Here is a 17,548-nt window from a genome sequence, read left to right as displayed (position 1 = left end):
GTAGGAATCCAGTACACAACAATCTTGCAGAAATCAGCTGCCAGATTTATTATTCTACCTGAAAACCCCAAACAAACAAAAACACCCCTCACCTTTCCCCCTCAAAAAAAAAGAAAAAAACAAAACCAAAACAAATCCCAAACAAACAAAAAAAAGTGGAATAAAAACAGACTTTAAATAAACCTCTTGGTACATTTTAAAAAGGGTTAATCAGCTCAGTGAAAGACTTTTGATATCTTCTGCTTAGAGATCACGTAATGTTGGTCTGATTGCTTGGTTTGTTCAGTGAGTCACTACCTTATACAGATAAATATATATATTTCTTCTTAAATATTACACATTTGATGCATTTCTTCCTCCTTTTCTTGCCTCCTTTTTTTTTCTCATTTTTTTCTCCTTTTTTTTTTCCCCAACCCCTTTCCCAACTACCCACATCCTGCCACAGGCAAGAGGCGCTTCATACTGACATCAAAGAATCAAAACCAATCCAAGGACTTTTCATCAAAGCATGTTTCATTTTCAATGGAAACCACAGTTTTGTTTTAAAGCAATCTTACTCAACCTTTTCCCTTTACTTTTTTTTCTTTTCCTTTTGCTAATTCTGCAATTTTAGTCTTCTGATTCTGGGCTGATCAGTGAAAATTTAAGTGCCATTGAGACTTCTCAATGATAGAATTAAGTGACAGATTAAGGCATACATAAAATCCCATGTTGTCTTAGGAATTTGAGTAAATTAAATACCTGCCTTAATGCTTTTTCTAAATGCATCTGTGGTTTCTACTGACAACTAAATTCTTTACTTTCTGATTAACAGCATATTAAAATATTCCTACCTTAACTAGTGTCTTAATTGACAGAACACAGAAAATTAACCCACCACCCTAGGATTGTCTTGGAATTCCATCCATTGCGATGAAAACAATTCTTGTTGTTTTATGATTATTCATCCATTTCCCCCTCATTTCTCAGGAATACAGGACAATGAGCTACTCCATATAACACCTATTTAAATTTCACTGGGCAAAACAAAAAAAGGGACCTTGAGATCTTACCCCCTTCTCCTTCCCTTTATATTCCAGAAAAGGTGCTCATAAGTATTTAAAACATTTGAAGTTTTGCTAGGGCTTCTTTTTTTTACCCCCTCTTGTTATCCATACAGAGTAACATATGTGGTTTGTGTTCACCATTTCCCCCTCTCATGAAATAAAACGTGAAGAAAAAAAACCAAAACAAACCCCCCAAACCCAACCCAAACAAACAAAAACCAACCCAACCCTCAAAACTTCAATTGTCTTCCGAGCGTTATCTGATCACATTTACATTTAGTGTCCAAAACAAGTAGATTGGTAACATCAGTGCCAGCACTACAACGTCATACAGCGACTTCATGGTAATTCTTTGACAGTTCATTTAAGTCTCCGTTCCACTGAAAATTACAAAAGGTTCTGCAGAGCTTTCCTTAGCAAGCTGAAGCTTACTAGGCATTTGTGGATGCACGTAAAAGCTGCTTATAGCACAGCTATGGCCTAAGCGATTTTTCTAAGCAATAAATGGTTCAAGTCATCTATTTTGTCCTGAAATGCTACCTGTAGTTACAGCATTGCTTATAAATGGTCATAGTAAATTCAGCATCAAAGAGAATATTACAGAAAAAGACAGCAGCAGAAGCATTAGCATTATCTAGTATTTATATATGTTATCAACATAACACAGCAGTAAAAGGTTTAAATGCATATTAATGGGTACCGTGTCTAAAAATTACTAAAGTACCTATTTAGTGTATTGGATATTTTTCCCAAGGAGTGCTTGCTGTGTCTAAACAGCATAATTAGATATGTGACTTAGTACAGTTAATTCCTATTGATTAAATAACTTATTTATGTACCAAAGGAAATGGAAGGATACAAAATGTTTTCTCCCTCCCGATCATGATCCTGTATTTAATGCTGACGTGATCATCAGAAAGCCAACCACATGTAATTACTACCCTCAAATGGATCTTGAAAGGTCTCAGCTGTTGCATGGGCCACGTATGCAGAGCAGCGTGGCACGGGACGCAGCACATGGCTCGCAGTCAGGGGTTTTGCTGCTTGTCACTCTGTCATTAAACAGGATTTTCTTTTGAGGCCACGCAGGAAAAAAATGAAGAAGAAGAAGAAGAAGAAAAGAAAGAAACAAAAATTATCTCGAGTATCAGGCTGTTTTCAGGGGCAAGGTGCAAGGTCTGCCACTGCAAGCTTCTAAATTAAATGCTGTGGTCTATGCTTTGTTTCTCTTTTATAACTGCAGAAAGACAATTAGGAATGGCAAGAAACAAATGCCCTAGGCCAGCTGTGCTGATACCATCATCGAGTGGTTATTTTGCACAATGAGAATTAACTGTACTACGGATACCCAGAGAAAATGTACAATATCTTATGTCGATATGAAACAAAACAGACATGATATAGCTTGGTTTCGTTTTGTTTTCTTTTGTACTTAAAACCTGTATGTTCCCTTCCCAAACTTAAGTAAAAAGCAAACCCACCCTTTTTCCTCCTGTTACACAGAATAACGTTTAGGTTCCAACCCTCCCCTTTCAAATAAAGTGCGCTGTCCATGGCAGACCATAGGAGTAATGCAACAGGAAAAGCCCCTTTTAGTGTACTATTTAAAAAACAAACCGAAGTCGATTCAGCTTTCCTCTGGGTCTTGTGAAAGAGGAGAAGCCTAAGGGAGGGGGAAAACACCCCCTTCACTGTCACTGTTGTTAATAGACATAGCCTTCGTTATAGGGGTGGGTGTTGCAGCAGCCACCGTCCTGCATGTAGACCATGCTCTCATCAAAGTGGGACAGAGGCACAGTGTCCTCCTCGTTGATGTGGCGCTCCATGTCAGTCTTCAGTAAGGGGCGCTGGTTGTCGGGAAAAGCCATGGAGAAAAGCGCTTCGGGGTCGCACACGAACTTGTACACGTATCTTTCTCCAGCCACCTTAATACAAGGGAAGGGAGAAAAAGGTGCAGGGTTTAAGTTGTGCAACTCCAAGTTCAACACAGAATCACACAATGGTTTAGGCTGGAAAGCATCTTCAACTAGTTTCAGCCTCCTTGCCTGTCACAGGTTGGGAACTATAGGTTCAAAAAAATCCTCTAGGGACTAGGAGGAGTTTAGGGCTGGGCACAGGGAAGTGTGAAATTCTTCTAAATCTCCTAATTCTGCTATCTCTTTATAAGCTGGCAGCAAGGCCAGCTCGTTCTCCTTCTCTCTCCAGCCTGCCTGCAGGGCAAACATGAAAGGAGTAGGCCTGCAGCTTTAGTTTGGGCCTATGGATGGCAGAGGCATTGGGGAGGGAGGATTGGAGCCCCCAGGGATTGTAGATTAGTTTTGGTTTGGGGGAAGTTTAAGGGGGTTGCTATGTCCCCTGTATATACTCTGTAATTTTTTCCTGTATCTTCCCTTTCAAATACAGTTTTGCATTCCTCTCCAATTCATTTGAAAGAGTCCCGTTCTGTTAGGTCTTTAAAAACCACGACACTGCCATGGGCAGGCACACCTCCTGCTAGGACCAGGTCACTCAAGGCCATATCCAACCTTGCTTTGAATGCTTCCAGGGTTGAAGCCTCCGTAACTCCCTCTGGGCAACCTGTTTCAGTGCCTCTCCACTCTCATGGTGAGGAATTTCTTCATGTCTCATCTCAATCTAGCTTCTTCCGACTTGAAACCATTACCCCTTGTCCCATCACTATACCTTTGTTACACAATTAATACTGCAACAGCAGAACTGGTAAGGCAATGCCTTAGCACAGACCAGAGGGATCTGCAGAAGCAGACAGTGCAGAATGCTGTTGACTTAACCACACGTGATATCCTGTTGGAAGATGGACTAGGCATTCCACTTCTAAACATTTGTTTGCTCTCATTTCCTATACTTAACCACAAATAGAACTGCTCTTATTGGAAGATGTAAACAAATTGTCACTGGAGTTGCAAAATAAAATGACTAAGTCCAACGGTCTGTGTGCAAAGTGGAAGAAAGAATCGCACTGCCTGATAGAGATCTGCATTTCACTTTACAGGCATTGATTCATACTTACATACAAAAGCACTTAAGTTATAGAGCACGCTGATTGCACAGGGACAGCGTAAGCAAATACGTAGGCTAATATGTACTTAGCAATTGCTCATGCAAAGCAATTGGGACATTTGGATTTGCTTATGGAGGGGCAATTTGTCCAAAGACTCTAAAAAGTTTTCCCTTACTCAGAAACGTCTGTGTTTCATCTTGCTAAAAGCTAAAGAATGATTTAAACAGTGAAGAATTGTTGCCATGGCTGTAAAATAAAGTCATTATCACATCTTCTCAAGCACCTTATTTAAAAAATTGTATTTCAGAATATGAAGCATGTCTCAGGCTCATAATTTATTAAAGTTGTTCTAAAATAACGATTATATTGCCTACCTCTTACAGCTCCACCTAGCATGCCACTGAAGTGAGTGAATGAAGGCAACAGAAGCATCACAAACTTAATTCTGTTCTTGTGGGTGCAAAATAGACTGAGGTCTGAATTTTTCAGCTTATGTATCCTACCAATAATGCAAAGTTTTGGTAGAGGCTGTATCTGCAGTAGAATGACTTGTATCAAGTTAATACCAGCAGGTTTGAGAGACTGAAGGCTGAATTCAGAAAGTGACTACTTGCACACCCTGTCATCACTGCTTAACTTAGAACAAAAGGGGGGAAAATGTCCATGCAAACTTCAGAGTATAGAAACAATATGAATCTACAACCACTGTTAGCTTTTAAACATACACTAACTGGCCACACAGGGTGATCCCAGGGCATACCTGAAACATTGCCATGTCAGAAAAAGAAGCATCTCAACTAGCTTTTAAAATGTGTGTTAAAACCATTCTTGTGGGCAATAAAGTAGTAAAGAAAAACAAAGAGGTAGCAAGCTAGCTGTCAGGAGTACTCGTAAATTTTCCATATTAAATGGCTGTGTGGGTTGGGCTGCTTTATCAGCCTTATGGTAATCCCATCCCCACCTTTTCAACTTGCTTCCCTCTCCTTGCTATTTATTTTTGCCTGTCTGCCGCTTTTGAACTGTGCCGGCACAGCTGCCTATGCAGCTGAGCTGTAACCTGCAATAAAGAACTCTTCTGCCTGAAGCACCACCCAGTAAAATCAACATCTCTGCTTCTCCCAGAGCAGGCCCTGTCTCCAGTGCACTTTACAAAGGCTCAACACACAGTTATGCGACACAAAATTGAGTGAGGCACTGTGCCACGTAAGTACCATAAGCTAACACTAGCCCAGACAGTCCATAGTGGACAGTGAAAAAATGAACACTGCAACAATCCCATCAACAAAGCAAAACAACTTGTAACAGGCGACTCCAAACCAAGACTTCACAAAGCCTACTGGAAAAGCTGCCCAGTTAGTGGAGCCGAGAGCATTGTTCTCATGGATGGAATTGGCAAACAGCAGGTTTAAGTGTGTTAGCCATCACTGGTCACAAAACTAATGTCAAGAGATACGGAACAAGTTTTACAGCACAAGGCCTTCATTATGATCTTTGATCACACCTGCCAGTCTTGGAGATGGCAGCAGGCAAGTCTCTCCTATTGATTCTTCAGCCAATCTACATGGCACTACATAGCAAGACTTAAAAATAGACACGCAAATCAGCAAGACACAGCAGAAGAATAGGTTGAACACTGTCAGCAAGGCCAGACTGTTATACATAAATTATTGTTAAATATTTCCCATAATTCAGCCTATTATAAAATATTAAATTACACTTTTAAATGATATTATTAAAACACTATTGGTAAAATATTAAAGTATTTGGTATGTTAACGGATATAATTTTTCTCCCCTATCTTGCACTTACCACAGCACCCAAGCGCTAGGCAGCTCGTTTAGATCAAAACATTACTCATACCATACTCTACTGTTTGCCTTCCCCAGGTGCAAGGAAGCTCTTTTGGATATTTTTGAATGTCACCTCTTTCCCTGTAATCACGATGAGCATTGTGTGAACCAAAACTGCAGACCATTTTTACATAGGGAAAAAAACCCACCTTGATGCATATACTGGGGAAAAAAAGCTTTGTGTGTGCCTAAATGGATGAAAAACCTACCTAGGCAATGCAGTCACAAACACTGCTTGTAAACCGACTTCTGGATTAAGGTGCAGCCCTGGTGAAAGGTAATACAAAAATCAGCTACTCACCTTTTGCATGATTCCCTTTTCGTAGTAGTAGCGAAGCGATCGGCTAAGTTTATCATAGTTCATAGCTGGCCTATTTTTCTGAATCCCCCAGCGACGTGCCACCTGCCACCAAAAAATGGATTAGCACTCATTTGTTAAATGCATTTAACAAGCAGATCTTATCACCAGATATTTTATCTGGGTTTGGAGAGCTTGGCAGGTACAATGAATAATCACAAGATAAAAGGTTGCCATGACCTGAATTTCCCATTGACTACTACAACTTTTAACTGGACACTGAGCCATCCGTTAAACTTGAAGCACACACATACTTGCAAATGTGGTAGAGGCTTGGGAGTGTTTCCATTTGCTCTTAATAAAGTAAATCAGTGAAAAAATAAAGCCATATAAAGAGATGATGCACAAAAACTATGTATCAAGTTCCACCAGGAAACTTCCACGTAAGATGAAAACTTTCCTTTAGTCTCCTGCCATGCATAGTTGTCCTAATGCTGCGTTTTCCTGCCGTGGGAACAGTAAGTTATACTAAACACTCATGCATATACTCCTGGTTCATGAACTAATACACATTGTACTTGGAATCACAGTAAAGTTGAGATTATTAGGAAACACAATTCAAAAGCCAACTCCCAATCTTAAATATAACTTCGTCAAAGAAAATGAATTACCAGAGCAGGAAGAGTAATTGCTTGGAAGAACTCTAAGGTAGTATAAAGAATGAGACAGAAATTTCATTGCTGCAACTGCATAATTTCCCTTAGAAAAAAATAATCAAACAAGGAGTTGCAAGCTACTCATGAAGCCATTCCATAGAGAACAATATGCCTTCTGCTCTGACTTATGATTTCTACTTGCCTTTACACTTCCTGTTTTATTGCCAAAGGTAGTGCTAGACAAAGAGACCTTTTGTTTAAAGAGCTTAACTGCTTATTCTCTACCTGAAATTATCATCAGCTGTTGGTGACATTTCAATTACTGGCTATACAAATGACTATCATGTCACCAGAGGGAAAAGAATAGTCAGAGCTGATGAACTCTTTAAAGCACCTTCTATAAAAGATGTTTGCAAGGTGCATACACTCTGGAAAAAGAGGAGAGCAGCCAAGCAGCTGCCCTGCAGACCGCTCTACGAAACTTTCCCAGAGATGTCGGGAGCTTTTTTGGTGCAAACAGACAGCACACAGCACTGAGAACTGAAGGGGACTAACTAACAGCAAAATCCATGACTTTGATCTACATCTGGACAATAATTTTTCAAATCTCTTTTGAAAGCATTATTTCCTTTCAGTGGTGCTGCTTTTCAGGCTTATGTAAATCACCGTGGTTCTGCTAACTTCAGCTATGCTAAAGCTGTATTGAAACATACCTCCAATCATGTCAGTGTACTCCAGCTGTAGATTTAGCCTAGATGTGTAACCTTGATTCACCCATTCAACACACGCCTACATCATTGTGTTTATTCCTACCAAATCTTTTTTCTGCATTAATCAGAGTCCTACAAGTCCCCAACTGGCTTGCACAATAAATAAATAAATACACAGCACAGATAACTACAACAAAATAGTGGTGAAGAATATGCTCTATTGCATGGTGTTTTGATATTCCCAAATAAGCAAAGAGGTCCAGAAGTAGTCTTGGTAAGTGAGTCTTCCGGTCCCTGAACAGCACAGCATCTGTCAAGTGGAAAGGATTCAGTCTTCCAGCCTTCCCCCTGCCTCTCCAACTGAAGGTTGCTGTCCCTGTGACAAGGCAGCATAAAGGCACCTATCCCCAGTTGTTAGCCTCCACAGTCTACAGTTACCTACTTTCTGAATTAACCAGCAGGGCAAGGCGTGGATACATATTCATTTTTGTTGACACCCTTTCTGCAAGGCAGCATAAACATGCAGAAAGGGATGGGATGGAAAGGTGATGTCACTGACATCCTGACCTGCCACAGCTGAACCAACAAGCTCTTTGACTTCAATTTACACTTGGCAACCAGCAGAAGTGTGCAACTTCCCATCGGCTATTCTTATTTTAATCAAGTTTTTTGTCGGATCCATGACATGTGATTCGTGTGAAAACAACTTGGGCTCCTTTGCAGCATACATGAGTGAGGCAAGTTTCAAGCCTCCTCCAGATCTTGGATGCAGTGCTGCTCAAAAACACAAAACAACTGCTACAAAGTCAGGAGAGCAGATATCTGGCTGACATAAATCAGAATACCTGGCTATTCAGGGGATTACACAATTAAAATACCTTCAAGTTTTGCTCTGCTCCTTTCTGTTCTTTAGCTAATGAAATCTATAAAGGTTTTGCACCATCTGCTGGAAACCATTTTTCAGTAAGTCTCTTTAATCTTTAAAAACACCTTAGAGACAAAACTAACAGGGTAAAAAAATACTGAAATACAGGCAAGGTGAAAAATTGGATACCTCAATTCACCAAAATCAAACAAAAACCTGTCCAGTGACTTCACTCTGTTCTGCATCAGGTCACATAACTAAGAAGTCATCCATATGGCCTGCTAAACATGCAGACTTGCCAGCAAAATTCTGGTTTCAACTCAATTCAGACTGTTCCATGGTCAAATACTCAGATGCATGATACCAGGATCTGCCATGGTGACTACCACTACCGAGAAGCTCGCTCAGAAAAACGAGAGCCAGTACATGGGTCCTTGCAGCAACCTGCTTCTCAGAAAGATGCCGGGAAGCAAAGGGCTATCAGTCCTATTGCCACCCCCAGCTACTCTATCATCGCCTTAGGGCTGCTGGCAGACGATGTAACTTAAATGCAGGAAAGCTTTCAGGGCCACTTAAGCCAACAGATACACAGCAAACAGCAAAAACAGCTGGTGGCATGCAGAAGCAGCCTTACATCCTCAGAGCTTCCCACTCAGCTCTAACTCAGAGGGGATGCTGAATGAAAATTTGCTGTGGTCTCCTCTATTACCCAACCCTGTCCAAGGAGCAAAAAAGTAAACCAGAATGATAGTGCTTTTTGACAGCCCTGTAAATCTGATGTGGGCGATCTGATCACTCAAACTCACACACACTAGATCTTGTAACAGTTTCTAGGGCTGTTCACAATACAGAATAGATTATTTAATGGAACCTAGTCCAAAAAAGTGTTCATTTTATCTCTGTTTATCACAGAAGTGAACTAAGTCAAGTCATGCTCCAGCAAATGTTCATGAATACAAATAATTTTGCCTACCCCCCGAGTCCTTCATGATTCAGGAGTTTTGCATGTGCCTGAGTATTTGCAAGCCTGAGATCTAAGCATGCACTAAACAATCTCACAAAACAGACATAGCAGGAAAACTGACAACGACTCTAAAAAGAGAGGTGTTCACATCATTTTGATTGTTTGGCAGGAAAACCCCATCTCAGCCTGCTTCTTTACTGTTTGTCAAACTTGGGTTCTGTCACTCTACAGCCTAAAATTCCCTGGCTTCCACAACTTAACATTGTTTGATGCTGAAAGACTACTCAAGGACAAGTGTTCAAAGGATTTTAGAACACAGCTCTATTCATCAAGTGGATCTGAATAATCCAGGCCCCACAATTAATGCTGAGTATTTTGTAATTCTGGTACTTGCAATACTTTTATTATTCCTTGAGAGCAGGAATGAAGTCTACACTGAACCAGACCTCTGTCCCAAGTAAAGTACTTCCCTTGCAGTCCTTTCTGTCACCCTTCTAAAATGCTACTTAAGCAAAATATTAAGGGAAACCAAGGCTTAGGTCTTAAGGAGCACTGTTACATTTGCAGCACAGGGCAGTAGATGTGAGGGTATGCTCTACACCGAACCCACCTCCTCTGGCTCAATCAGCTTGAATTCCATGCCTCGGCCAGTCCACGCTATGAAGTGAGAGTTTGATGGGTCATCAAGAAGAGCTACCAGGAACTGCCACAGCTGAAGAGAGCCTCGTCGTTGATACGTGGGTCCCTCACGGTACATGCCTGGCTCCTGTTTAACATCACCTGCACATAACAGCAACAAGGTTAGCTGAGCAGCGTGCTCAGTTTGTCAGATAAACCAGCAAAGCAATCATTAGGGTTAACAAAACAGAGTGGAAAATTCTTACTACCCAGCCACCCACAAATGCAACATTCCTCTGTCTGCTATTAATCGTAAACACTCTTACAACAATATATTAATATACTCTCTCACATTAATAGACCCCTCCTACAAAGACAGACTGAAAGAATTGGGGATGTTCAGCCTTGAGAAAACTCTGGGGAGACCTCACAGCTATATTTCAGTATCTGAAGGGGACCTAAAGGAAGACTGAGGAAGGACTGTTCAGAAGGGCTTGTAGCAATAGAATGAGGTGCAATGGTTTTAAACTAGAGCAAGGCAGATTTAGGGTTGGACATCACAAGGAAGTTCTTTACAATGAGAGTGGTAAAATAGTGGGAAAGGTAGCCCAGGGATGTGCTTGAGGCCCCATTCCTGGAGAGATTCAAGATCAGATTTCATGTGACTCTAGGCAGCCTGATCTAGCTGCAGGTGTCCCTGTTCACTACACAGCGGCTGAACAAGACAACCTTGGAGGATCCCTTATAACCCAATGCTGTATGTGAATCTGTTACAAGTACCTAAATTCAGTCATGACTTAGAGAAGTCTCCCTATGTCTATCCTCATTTACTTCTGACACATGCAAATCTCGCTTGCAAATCATTTTGCAATATCCTCTATCTGAAAGAGCATGAACTATTTTTGTAAGCAACTGTAAGTCTGAAGAACTGTGTTTGTGTACTATACTTTGCACAAGCCCCAGTTTTGGAAATGTAATGTATGCTTCATAAAGCTGCAAAACCCTGCTGAGTGAAAACTTCTTTTGCATGCAAATGCTTCTAAGGAAAATTTGACAAAGTATTTGACTTGGACTTAAACAGCATGTGCTTTACCTATAGGTATGCAAATCCTGCAGATATGTGAGTTCCTCTGTGGCACACTGAACTTGCATATAAGCATGTATTACTTTTACTCATCTCTACATATTAGATTATCCCCCCTGAAAAGCAATAAGCTATTTTTTCCTCAACTTTCAAGTCCAGAGGAAGCTTTTAAAAAACAACAATAATTAATAATATTCTGCTAGCTGCTCCACAAACTACCAGTTAAAAAACTTCCTGCTGCATCACTCCTGTGCCTCTGATGTTTTCAAATCTCATCCACACTAAACAACTCGCGCAACAAGAACAGCTGAAAGGTCTGATGCTAAAGAGAGTATTTTTTCTGCACACAGTGACAGCACTCTTTGATATGCTGGTAGAACTCCCCATTTCCACTACCAGAACACTAAGCAGCGTGACCTGTTTAATACAGAAAGGCAGGATTTTGTGTTCAACCACAGCATTAGGATGCTCTGATGGCCATTAGAGAGTCAAAGTAAGAATAATAGTATTAAAAACGGAGTGCTTCCTTTTGTAATCAGGAAAGAAAATTGAGTCAATAGCTGTGGAAAACAAATAAATCAACACAAAGCTTTTTGGTTTATGTGAGTGAGGTTCAAGTTCCACTCCTGAAAGGTCTTCCTTTTCAAGGACAGGATTTTTCTTTTAATGATAGCTGAGCAATGCACAAATAGCAAGTGCAGTGTTACAGAGGATCAGATTCTTCGCTTGTGCCAACTTCTAATGAAGCAGTTGAGAATACCCTTCTGAAAAATCAACACTAATCCTGCCCTTATCAACCATTTTTGCTTTACTGACCAAAACACCTGCTATTTTTTCCTCAAAAGTCATCATGCTGCAAGTATAAACACACCTATTTGTATCACAACATCCATCTTCTGGAGTACAAGGTGTTCTCTCGGTGGAGAGTCACAGAAGCTAACAGCAGACAGTTTGCTTTGCAAACACACGAATATTTCCAAATCTTGGTTTCTTTTCCATTTTTATTCCCTCCCCAAAACTGAAACAAACAGAAAGGATCTTCCAGAAAGGCACAAATGCAATGCCCAAAGAGTTTTAACTTCTTGCAGCACAAGGTCTAATCTCATTCCCATAAATGCAAATATAAATTTGCCACTGACACTGAAAACAGATCAGGTGCATAATCATTTGGGGGGAAGAAAAAAACCTGACATGTGCTTTACAGAAGAAAAACCAAACTGAAGTAACAGCAAAAGCATACTCTCCAAAGCCAAGGTGTGAAGCAGACTTTCAATAAATCACCCGTTCAGTGAATGTGTTAATCCAGTGACAATACAATACTGGACTAAACAATCTTCAGTTCAGTCTACCAGTATTTAAAATCTTCCACTTATTCTTTGCTGTTTCTTAGCAATCCTTGTGATACCTCTGTTTAAAGAATGGATAATTCTCTGAGTTACTTTCATTTTGAAGTCTCTTGTTCTTGAGCAAACACAACAAATGCTGCTAGACATGCAATCGTTTTCTAACACACAGATTCTTGGCGGAAAACGAACTAAATCAAGCAAGAGAATGAAAACTCCAAGAGTTCTCAGCTCTGCTTTCAGCTATGGTCAGAGTGGTATTCATATGCTTATTAAAAAAGACCTAATCTTCCCTACTAAAATAAAGAAAGGTGGACACACATACACTAACACAAAGAAGGTGCTTTAGCAAATTTAAGTAATTGGTCTCCAAATTACTTCCCAAAGTTACAGACTAACAGAGTCATCGGCCAGAAATACTGAGCCTATCTACTTAGTCTATAATGAAATAAATCTGAAACCAACTCAGTTACACCAGGAAACTGATTTTCATCAAACTGAGGATAATTTGAGTCATTTCTTTTAGCTGACCTCAGAATCCCTCTCAAAAAACAAAACAGAAAACCTGCCATGAAAAGATCACTGAATTGTTATCAATCCCACTGAAAAATAAACCACCAGTACAATGTTTAACCTAGTGCAAACACATTGACACAAACAGGAAAATTCCCTATACACTCACTCCCTACTATTCATCACTTCACAGACAGCGAGACAAGAGGCTTAATCCTCAGTAAAACCAAAGCTGCTGCTTTGTTAATTATAAGAGCAGCTTTCATTAAATCTCAAACAAGAAATGGTATGTGATCATCAGGGCAATGGAAATGCTCCTATTACTTCTCAACAGTACAGGAACTGAGCTCCTCTGCTGCAACTCTGGATACAGCATCCTTGGCTGGCAAAAGTAGAACGATATCCTATTGAAGAGGAGACTTTGGTTTCAAGAGACAAAGGTCAGCTTTGGTTGGGCGCACTGCAAATGGTGTGTTAAGGAATCCTAAATTGGAACGTTACCGAGCCTTTTTTGATCAGCAACAGAGAAAAGTCCCTCATCTCTTCCTTTTTCATCTCCCCACACAGGAAAGAGAGAGAAAGAGATGTCATACGTACCGTCAAACTTCTCAGGAACAACGCAAGTGTCATCATAAAACTGCCTAGGTCCCTTTTCATACATGCAGCCTGTAAGTTAAAAAGAGAGAGGTGTTTATATAAAAGATGCATGGAGAAAGCAGAGATCACAGGCTTAATGCCAGAGGGAACACTAAGTCATAGAAGAATCAGATTAATATCCCACATCCTTTCCACACCGCCCAATCGCACCATTTTGGCCTTAGTACAGGGGTATTTAATTAGTGTGTGCATTCCCAAAGGACTGTTAATCTCCACCTGCAAAAATTAAAAAGCACCTATTTTTCTCTATGATTTATTCCAAAATGTTTGTCTCATTTCCTGTTTGAACTAGCGTGGCTTTGACTTTTAACTACTCGTTCCTGCAGGTCTTCTCCCTGAGAGACTAAAAAGAAAGTAAGTCCTCCCTGGTATTTCCTCCTTATGCTCACACAAGTCACCCCCCTTGATGTTTCTTTCAATTAAGATCATTCTGTAAAAGTTAATTCTTGTTGTTAAAAGACACTCCCTGCATCTCTGCATTCTTTCTAGCCCTGTCCTCTGCTCACACTCCTGCTTTTCAGGATTATTCTAATGCTATGCTTAACCCAAACTGTACGGCATGGCAGCAGCAGCAGCCTCACCAGCGCTACGGAGCGAAACAAAACATCCCCTCCTCTCCTGCCTCCCTGCGACCCTCCTTTTGACTGTGCAAATATTACAGAAGGCCCTTCTGCCATAGAGTTGCAATGTTTGGTCGGGCTGGTTTCCCACTGCGAAGCTGAGGAAGAGGAAGAGGCAGCCCACGTCAAAACCATTTTCTTTCCAACATACTGTTTCCCGGTTCCATAGGCCTGGTCTACATTCAGCGTTTTAAAAACCCCTTTAGTTTTGTGTGCCCAGATTACCAACCATTTCCAACTGCTTTGTGTGACTGCCATATTTTACCCAGTGTTCACCACTCTATCTTTGTGCCACAAAGTTATCTATTAACTTTGCTCCTTATCTGGACTGAAAATGTTGAATAGCAATACTCCTGATATCAATTCCTACAGAACCACAGTAGAAATAATCCATGCAGACATGATTGCCCAGTGACAGCCACTTTTAGATCTGTCACTTGGCCAGATCTTAATGTATTTCATGTGTACTTTATTGATACTGCTTTGTGCTAACTTCTTAATCAGAATGTAATGCAGTGGCAAACTGAATGCCATAAAAAGCCTAACTATGCAACACAAGTATCTTTATCAATCAAGCTTTTAATCTCAGCAAAGGATAGAGCCAGATTAGACATGACCTTTATTCCATAAAGTCAAGCTGACTGATTTCCAAATCCAGAAAACAACTATTTGTCAAATATCACTGCTTTTTTTATGTCTGTCTTCATTTTACCACCTCCAAGTAATTAAGAGCACCTAACACGGCTAAGATTGTCTTTCCTCCATCTGTGTTGCCATTAAAACTTGAATCTGTTGAATTTAGCCCTGCAGTTCGTGGATTTTTTGCTGATGCCTTCTACCTTATGAAGCTTCTCTACTGCATGCAACTTCAGATACCAACATGGTTCTACATTTCCATCTCTTGCTCCCCCATCCCAGGTAAATACTACTTTCGATCTCTATTTTCTGCCTTTATTCCATCCCAGAAGCAGTTGGGCTTTTATAACCAGATACATTATCTTTCCAGTTGTGTCCTTTCACTGGAGAATCAAGTCTTTACTAGAGTACTTTGATGCATACAACTGTCTGAATTCTCATCACTCTTAAAACCAATTTCAGTGATGCTTGTGGAAATTTGTCCCTTTAAAGAAGAAGAAATAAACCTTAAAAACCCAATCAACCCAAAAAATCCCCAAACAAACAGAAATTATATATTGACATGAAAGATACATCAAAGCAGGAAGGCAGAGGGTACAACCTCTCTTTCAGTGGTCACTTCCTCTTATTTCTGTTGGTGTACTTATTTTTAATACATAAAAACGCTTAGAATTATTGTGTCAGTGACCTGAACTCTGCCCTACTGAAATCACAAGGAGTTTCAGTATGTACCACAAGACCAAATGGTCCTAAGCAGCACCAAAACACTGTAAAAATTGCAACCAAAGGAAAAGCCAAAAACCTTAATCGAATCTAAAGGATAAAATGGATTACTTTAAGAGTTAACGGAGCCTGTCACATCAATAGCCTGGAAAACATCACTTTAACAGACTGGGTGAAATGGACAAAATTTTAATTGTCTCTTCCTTTCAACTGCTAGCGGCCTTGAAAAGCAGGATGACTAAAATTAATTATAAAATTGCTTCTATCCTGATCCACTTGTGGCACTAAAAGTAGTTACAAAAGAACCAGCACATCAGAAACTTGAGACAGGGAAGGGAAAAAAGACGATGCAAGTCTTCCCTAGCAGCAGAATTAAACCACTGGACCCCCAAATCCCTCCATGTTTTTTCAGTTTTTAACATTTTTCTCATAGAAAAGTGATACATAATAGAAAACTTAACTTCTGTTCTGTTTGGGTGAGCCAGGAAGCCTTCTTGCCTCATGTAAATGGAATGGCAGCTAGGCACTTCTGAAAGGAGAAGACGACAATGCTAGTCAAAAGACTGGAATTAAAAACGTGCAGGTTACCAATGAGACAGGCTGCAGGCAGAAAGAGCAACAAAAAAGATGTCAGTTACAGTGAAGAGGAACCTGTCAGCACTACAGAGCAGCATGCACAAGGCATGGCAGAGGAGCAAAATCACGTGAGGATCACAGATCCCATCCCACACAAACACTAGAACTCAAAACCGGTTTCGTAATCAACTTTCCTAAAAGCTTAGCTCCCATGACAGTTACACTTAGACCATTAACAGACAAAAAAACCCCAGACAAGATAGCACAAATATTTTAAACTCTCTGCTTGGACATCTATCTTTTCAACTAGTTTGACCTAACTGCTTTTAAACAATCACATAAAAAATTCTGCCAGTCTCACTGGAGACTTAGAAACTCTGCATTAATACAAGGGAAGCCAGAATAAATTTAGAATAAGATATTGCTTTCTAGACTGCAAATAAGGATTTGAGGGTTTGTTTTCTGCAGTTGCTAAGCATTTAATTTAGGAATTCAGATGCATCAATTGCATCCTCCACCTGTACCTCCTTAAACAAAATATTACACCCTGCACACACCCCCAAGAAAACCATTGCGTACAGTCTAAGCAATATAGACATTTATCTGCTATTTTCCAGCTTTGTCCAAATTTTCAAGAAAAATAAGAAGAAACGAACAGAAATAACAAAAGTTGTGTTCTTTAAATGTCTGTTTTTATCCATATGTCTTGCATTGTCCTCAGGCAGCCACATCCCATACACAGGGACTTGCAAACAAAAACACACCGTAAATGTTTGCCCATCTAGACCACGTTTAACCCACTTCTTGGACATCAAAAGTCTTGCTTAACAAAAGTCTATCTGATCTTGTGATAAATACCTACCCTAAACTATCCAATCTCTTACCAGTAACTTGCAACTCTTTAAGAGATGCAGAGGTCAAAAGAGCAGACATTATTTTTCCAACACTGCCTACAGACTCTTGCAGACTGTGATTCCAAATTTCACTGTTCACTGACTAATGATGAGTATCAAAGATTTGGCAGGATAAGAAAATGAGGTTTTACACTGACTTCACAAAACAAGTGAAACACAGGGCAGTAATAATAAGTTTCCTCTAACAGTTCATGCCTGTGCCGCACTCTTCATTGCTTCCTGTCTCGATGAAACGCTCAGTGCCTGTCCTGTCCAGGCCTTCAAAATCTCTGAAGTCTCAGGCAGCTATTCTGAGCACCCACAGGAATCAGTCATTCAGTGATCACCCGAGTCAAGCATAGCTGTGGAGGCTACAAGTCAGGGCTACAGGCAGTGGCTCACCTGCCAGGAATCACTTGTGTTACCAAAAAGATTGGATTTTAAGGACAATGGAAAAATTTACGTAAAAAGAGGAAG

The 17,548-nt window shown here is 40.2% G+C and overlaps 1 protein-coding gene across 5 annotated transcripts in view; it reads right to left on the bottom strand.

Annotated features, from left to right (window-relative positions):
* Positions 1 to 24: 24 nt before the first annotated feature.
* Positions 25 to 17,548, bottom strand: part of ETV1 (ETS variant transcription factor 1) — a 126,925-nt gene continuing 109,401 nt past the window's right edge. For 4 of the 5 annotated variants that reach the window (XM_064167253.1, XM_064167254.1, XM_064167255.1 and 1 more), the window contains 5 exons: positions 16,065 to 16,131; positions 13,564 to 13,634; positions 10,019 to 10,188; positions 6,217 to 6,318; positions 25 to 2,971 (listed from right to left, as the gene is read on the bottom strand). In XM_064167253.1, coding sequence (XP_064023323.1) covers positions 2,750 to 2,971; positions 6,217 to 6,318; positions 10,019 to 10,188; positions 13,564 to 13,634; positions 16,065 to 16,131 — 632 coding nt within the window. In that variant the 3' untranslated portion in view covers positions 25 to 2,749. The remainder of the gene's footprint in view (positions 2,972 to 6,216; positions 6,319 to 10,018; positions 10,189 to 13,563; positions 13,635 to 16,064; positions 16,132 to 17,548) is intronic. The other variant, XM_064167256.1, reaches the window with a different exon arrangement.

This window comes from Pogoniulus pusillus, chromosome 28, assembly GCF_015220805.1.
Source record: "Pogoniulus pusillus isolate bPogPus1 chromosome 28, bPogPus1.pri, whole genome shotgun sequence".
NCBI lineage: Eukaryota > Metazoa > Chordata > Aves > Piciformes > Lybiidae > Pogoniulus > Pogoniulus pusillus.
The sequence above is the reverse complement of the archived record's forward strand: the minus strand, read 5'-3'. Positions and strand labels throughout refer to the sequence as shown.